General features: G+C 52.7%; 1 protein-coding gene across 1 annotated transcript; it reads left to right on the plus strand.

Moving 5' to 3' along the window:
• Positions 1-1,372: 1,372 nt before the first annotated feature.
• Positions 1,373-3,906, plus strand: LOC103088005 (cathepsin G). The gene is made up of 5 exons (XM_007471835.1): positions 1,373-1,427; positions 2,167-2,311; positions 2,761-2,896; positions 3,043-3,297; positions 3,745-3,906. Exons 1-5 carry the CDS (start codon positions 1,373-1,375, stop codon positions 3,904-3,906), a joined length of 753 nt encoding a protein of 250 aa, XP_007471897.1.
• Positions 3,907-4,121: the final 215 nt, after the last annotated feature.

The raw sequence follows: 4,121 nt of genomic DNA on the forward strand, positions 1-4,121 counted from the left end.
GGCAGTCTGTTGTTTCTACTTTCCCCTTTGTTTAAGTTGGAGTAATAATTTTAAAACAAAATTAAGAGTTAAAAATTTAAGTAACAATAAATTAAACTTACCCAAATACTAAGGCACTAATAAAGCTCTTATACAATTTTTGCTTTTTTTCCATTTTCTGCACATTAGTTTTCAGATTCATGAAGAAATTTCATGAGGATGCAATCATTGAGAGTGTAATAGAGAAGGAATTAAGATATTTACAGCTTTAATATTGGTGATAATCGGCATATATTTATATATAGGGAGGAGATCCTTAACTTTCATAAGATTTTCAAGTGGGTTATCACAATCCATAAAAGACTGACAATTGTATTAGTTTTCAATTCTGATACTTTTGCAAAACTTTTACCATACTATAATGTTTTTCTGTGCCAACACAGTCTTCTAAGTATTTTTAAGAGCGTCTCACATCCCCTGTGTTACTCTGCAGGACTCTGCCGTGCCTTTCTCTCAGTGATGAATGCCTGGGTCCACTTCTTCATGTGTTACAGGGAGCACAGCAGTGACGTACCTCCTTCTTAGGAGCTATGACCCCCGGGGCAGAGATGGGATTAGGTTGATGGGACTCTTATACCATGGATGAATAGGATTTGAGATGTTTTTCCACCGGGGTCTGATGGCTTGCAACAAAATCAAGTCACTAGGCCTTTTCTGCATGCAGAGAACCTTCTGGGACATAAAGGCCTTTGCCTTGAGTAGGGAGCAGGAAAACAGAAGTCATCCACAGTGTCAGGATTTCACTGAGAGTTTGCTGGGGCTCAAGTGACCTGAGAGCATAATGGTCAGTGGCAGAGCCTCATTCTTCCCTTTCCTTTCTCTGGCAGTGCCCTCCACACACTCAGGAGAGAGAGCTACTCAATCTGCATGACAACTTCTAGAAAGAAGTGGGAGCAGCAAGGGTCTCAACAGGGGGCTAAGACCAAAGGGTGAAGACATGCAGGCTCCAGTCAATGAGGGAGAAGGAGGAGGAAATAGCTCCCAGCTTTGATGCTTGTAGGGATTATTGAATTAGGTGGGTTTGAGGCTCTGGGACACAGTGACCCAGTCCCCATCCCTGTTGCCCTGGGTTCCCATTTCCACGGCCAGCAACGACGCAGCAGCTGTGCGGGATATTGCGCTAAAGCCTTGGGTTACTGTCTTCCCCCAGATCACTGGCAGTTAGTGGGCAAGCCTCTTGGGCAGCCTTGGATGATGAAACCTGTCACAGCAGCAGGAGAATGGGAATGCGAATTCTCAAGCCCCCACCCTCACCCTTCCTTCCTCTTTCAGGGGCTCAAAGTCTGGCAGGAGGAAGACCAGCAGCAACTGACTGGGCAGACTTCCCAGGACGATGCAGCCACTCCTGCTCCTGGTGGTCCTTCTCCTGCCCCCCTGGGCTAGGACAGGTGAGTGACCGTCCCCGTCCTCAGAGGCCGACCCCATCCCATAGACTCTGGAGCCAGACCACTCAGGCACTTCTTAACCCTATATCATTGGGCAGCTTGTATGAGTTCAGAGTTCCTCAGCTCCATCATGTATAAAACAGGAATTATATCAGGCCTACCTCAGAGAGTTGACATAAGAGTTAAATGACTTAATGTACATAAAATTCTTGGAGTCGTCCTGGCACGTACTACTTGCTATATAAACATGCTCTCTGAACTCATTCTGCAGCTCCTGTGGCAGAGCCTCGGAGATAAAGATACAGCAATAGCAGGCCCGCCAGCTCATCCTTAGAGCCTTAAATTCATGAGCTGGCTGTGAGCTGGACTCACAGGGATCTGGGAGGCTCCCTGAGGAAGAAAGTACCACGGGACTTCAGGGAGAGGCTGCTCAGAGGGCTCCGGATCTGCCATCCCCACAGCAGAGGAACCTTCCTCATTATGGGAGGCTGCAGCTGGCCTTGCCTTCTTGGGGAGGTGGGAGGGAGCTGAGGCTGGGATGGGGAGCCAGCGGCGTTTCCTGCAGAATCCTGGAGCCTCCCCCAAGGCTGGTGCCCTGCAGACCCAGTTCTCATGAACCACCAGCTTCTCCGGCCCCTGCAGCACCTCTCCCGCCTCGCCATCTTCTAAGCTTTCTGGAGCCACCAAGCCGAAGCCCACACACCTGTCAGTGCAGAGATAAGTGCCTAATGCTTCCTTCCAGGGCAGATCATCGGAGGCCAAGAGGCCAGGCCCCATTCCCACCCTTACATGGCATATGTTCAGATCCGAACTCCACGTCTGCACACTTGTGGGGGGTTTCTGGTGCGAGAAGACTTTGTGGCGACAGCAGCTCACTGCTTGGGAAGGTGAGGCACTAAGGGGCTTCTGGGCAACAGCAAAGCAGGTCGAGAAGATTTCATGAGAGGAGACATTGAAAGCAGGGTTCTAGCAATAAAGGGGTGAAAAAAGAGCAGGTAGGGCTTGGGGGGCAGGGAGCAGGCCATTGTAAATGGGGAGAAAGGAGGACCTGATCAGAAAGAGCAAGATGGGGAGATGGAAGGCACGCATTGGGGCTCAAAATCTGAATTCAAGCTCCTTTTTCATTGAAGGGGAGGCAAAATATAAGGTCACTGAGTTTCCTACCACCCACAGCTCAAGGCTGTGGAGACCAAGGGCGTAGAGCCCAGTGCCAGAGCCCTCCTGTCCCTACCTTCCCTTGGCTGATGTCTCGTCACCCTGGGCTGTCACGTGACCTGCATCGGGGAGTGCAGTTCCTGCAGCTCAGACCTACCTCTAGGCTCCTTTTCCTTTGCAGACATATAAATGTCATCCTGGGGGCCCACAACATCAGGAGGTTGGAAAGGACTCAGCAGCGCATACCGGTGCTCAGAGCCATCCCCCACCCCAGGTACAATCAGCGGAACAACCAGAATGACATCATGTTACTGCAGGTACCAACCCTCTGGTTCTTCACCCGGGCGGCTCCCTCGCAGCTTGGGGGACCAGGGAGGGGGAAGCCAAGAGAACCCCAGGGTGGTGGTGGGCATGGGTGAGCACGGCATAGACAGTCCCTGAGTGCCTGCATGCTTCCTGCCAGCTGAGAAGCAGAGTCAGACGTAATCGAGCTGTGAGGCCGGTGGCTCTGCCGCAGACCCAGAAGAGGCTGAGTCCTGGGACCCTGTGCACCGTGGCCGGCTGGGGCCTTCTCGGCCTGAACAGGAGAGCAGACACGCTCCAAGACGTGCGGCTGACAGTGCAGAGGAATGGGGAGTGCAGTAGACGCTTCATGTTCTACACTGGCCGAACACAGATTTGTGTGGGCGACCCAAGAGAGAGGAAATCCGCCTTCCTGGTAAGACCACGGGCATCTGCCGACACTGTCCGAGACAAAGGGACATGGGCAGACTGGGCAGTGGGGACAGACTACATCCCCATGGCCTCAGTCTAGGGCCCAGACCAGAGTGAGGTGGGGGACTTTTCCCCATCAATCCGGTCTCTGGTGGAATAGCAGGTGCACCAGACACAGGACGTACATGTGCAGCGTTTTCCTGGGGCCGGTGAAGGACCCTTGACCTGGGTTGTTCTGGAGAATAACCATAGCCAGGGCTGAAGCCCAGTGATGGAAAAATCCAGAAGCTCGACTTCTGCTCCCCCTCACCCTCCCATCTCACACACAGCCAGCAGTGGAAGGAGCCCACCCACGCCTGTCTTCTCTGAGGGCGGGCCTTAGGGCCGCAGGAGCGGGGAGGCCTGGAGAATGGAGGCCCGGCTTAGTGTCCCTTCCTCTGGTTGCCCACAGGGGGACTCCGGTGGCCCCCTTGTGTGTAACAACGTGGCCCAGGGCATCGTCTCCTACGGAAACAGGATTGGGACTCCTCCAGCAGTCTTCACCAGGATTTCCAGCTTCCTGCCCTGGATACGGAGAACGATGAGACGCTTCAAAGAGTGGGGGCTGGAGTGACACCCCCTGTCACTGACTCCCCTTCTCTGGGGCAGAGCCCAGATCCAGGACGGTTCCCAGAGCCTTAACAAACATCCACATCTAGAGTGGAAATAACCGATTTCTCATTTGTTCATTAAACGTGATTCAATACACAGCAAATGTGTGCCAGGACTGAGTGTGAGCTCCTCCAGGAAAATGGGGTCTCTTCCCCAGGACAAGTGAATCCCCGTCTC

The sequence above is a fragment of the Lipotes vexillifer genome, unplaced genomic scaffold (assembly GCF_000442215.2).
Source record: "Lipotes vexillifer unplaced genomic scaffold, Lipotes_vexillifer_v1.1 scaffold326, whole genome shotgun sequence".
Classification (NCBI taxonomy): Eukaryota; Metazoa; Chordata; class Mammalia; order Artiodactyla; family Lipotidae; genus Lipotes; species Lipotes vexillifer.